This window comes from Egretta garzetta, unplaced genomic scaffold (genome assembly GCF_000687185.1).
Source record: "Egretta garzetta isolate BGI_Z169 unplaced genomic scaffold, ASM68718v1 scaffold521, whole genome shotgun sequence".
Lineage (NCBI taxonomy): Eukaryota > Metazoa > Chordata > Aves > Pelecaniformes > Ardeidae > Egretta > Egretta garzetta.
In genome coordinates, this window is record NW_009258488.1 from 66,138 (window position 1) to 67,860 (window position 1,723).

General features: G+C 57.8%; 1 protein-coding gene across 1 annotated transcript in view; it reads left to right on the top strand.

Annotated features, from left to right (window-relative positions):
• LOC104131911 (histidine--tRNA ligase, cytoplasmic) overlaps window positions 1–1,723 on the top strand; it is a 14,499-nt gene that overhangs the window by 9,943 nt on the left and 2,833 nt on the right. Inside the window, exon 8 of the mRNA XM_035900747.1 lies at window positions 3–115. Coding sequence (XP_035756640.1) covers window positions 3–115 — 113 coding nt within the window. The remainder of the gene's footprint in view (window positions 1–2; window positions 116–1,723) is intronic.

Here is a 1,723-nt window from a genome sequence, read left to right on the forward strand (position 1 = left end):
CGGTCGCTACGACGGGCTGGTGGGGATGTTTGATCCCAAGGGACGGAAGGTGCCCTGCGTGGGGGTCAGCATCGGGATCGAGCGGATCTTCTCCATCCTAGAGCAGAGATTGGAGGTAGGTGCTGCAGGTGCTCAACTAAGCATGGAAAAAGAGCAAGCATTTAGATTTTCCCCATGAACCCCCAGTCCTTGAAGTGTCTTCCTTGCTGCTGTCTTTGATGGAGAAGCCAGCCAGGCCTCTATTGTGCTGTGCAGCAGGAGTCAGAACCAGAACATAATCTCCAATTTTCTCTGGCTTGGAAGATGATCTCTGGGGCTGCCACTGGAGGCAAGACCCCTCTTCCAGCAGCCCTCAGGCGTGGCTGGTTCAGCCGCAGCTGGACAGGGCACTTTAGTCCTCAGCAGTACCATGTACCCAGGTCAGGTGCCTTAGTGATCCCCCCTGCATTAGGCATCCGTGTGAACCCGCGTCCTCCTTGGCGAGGCAGCACTGCTCGGCAAGGCTGGCAGGGAGACGGCAGCCTTGCACATCTACTCGTCGTGCCCGAGGCACTACAGAGACCAGAACGGGATCGGATGTCCCAGGGCAGGGAGCGTGGTGCCTCTGGGGGTTTCCCAGCCACCTTTTTCCTGTTTCCCCCTCCTCAGAGTTACTGTACCAACGTGTTGTCCTTCGTCCCAATCAGTGGGTGTTAAATAGGTTTTTGTGGGCTCCCAAAACAGTGCTGCACATGTCCCTCCCCCAGAGGCCTGTTGTGGGAAGTTCTCTCTTGGCAGCCAGACACAACTGGGATTTCTAAGCAGAAACTTGATTTATTCTTCCCCCCCACCACCTCCAGTCCTGGATAGGGTTGTTCCTAGGCAGGTGACCTTTTAAAGGCTTCACCCTTCAGCAAAAGCAGCAGCAGGAAAATGCCACTTTGAGTATCCAGCATCTGCCACGGGAGCAGGTGGCTCCTGACAGTACTGGAGCATCTCAGCTTGCTGCTGGTTAATCTAACCCATAGTTACCAGCGCAGCTGTGGAGGAGGCAGCTGCCTCTGTCCAGCTTCTGCTGGGCTCGCTGCTCCTGAGCTGCTTGGAGCAGATCTCTGGGAGGCCTTTGGGTGTGGAGGAACAGTCGCTAGGCAGAAGCTGGCAGGGAAATTGCTCATTCTGAGCACATCCACCAGTCTGTGCGCATCTGCAGTGCAGGAGGGAGGCTGTGCTAAGCCCCCATCATGGAACAACCGTAGATGAGATTCTGCTCTGGGATGGAGTCTGTGGGGCCTCCCTGACTCTCCTGAGATCATAGAATTGTTTGGGTTGGAAAAGCCCTTTAAGATCATCAAGTCCAACCGTTCCCCTACCCCTGCCATCCCACCACTAAACCCTGGCCCTCAGCACCATGTCTACCTGGCTTTTAAATCCCCCCAGGGTGGGGACTCGATGCCCCTCCAGCCCCTGACAGCCCTTTGGGGAAGAAATTGTTCCCCGTGGCCAACCTCACCCTGCCCTGGCACAACTTGAGGCCGTTTCCCCTCATCCCATCACCTCTTCCCTGGGAGCAGAGCCCGACTCCCCCCGGCTCCCCCCTCCTCTCAGGCAGTTGTAGGGAGCGATGAGGGCTCCCCTCAGCCTCCTCTGCTCCAGGCTGAACCCCCCCAGGTCCCCCCAGCTGCTCCCCAGCAGCCTGGGGCTCCAGACCCCTCCCCCGCTCCGCTCCCCTTTTCTCGTCACCCTC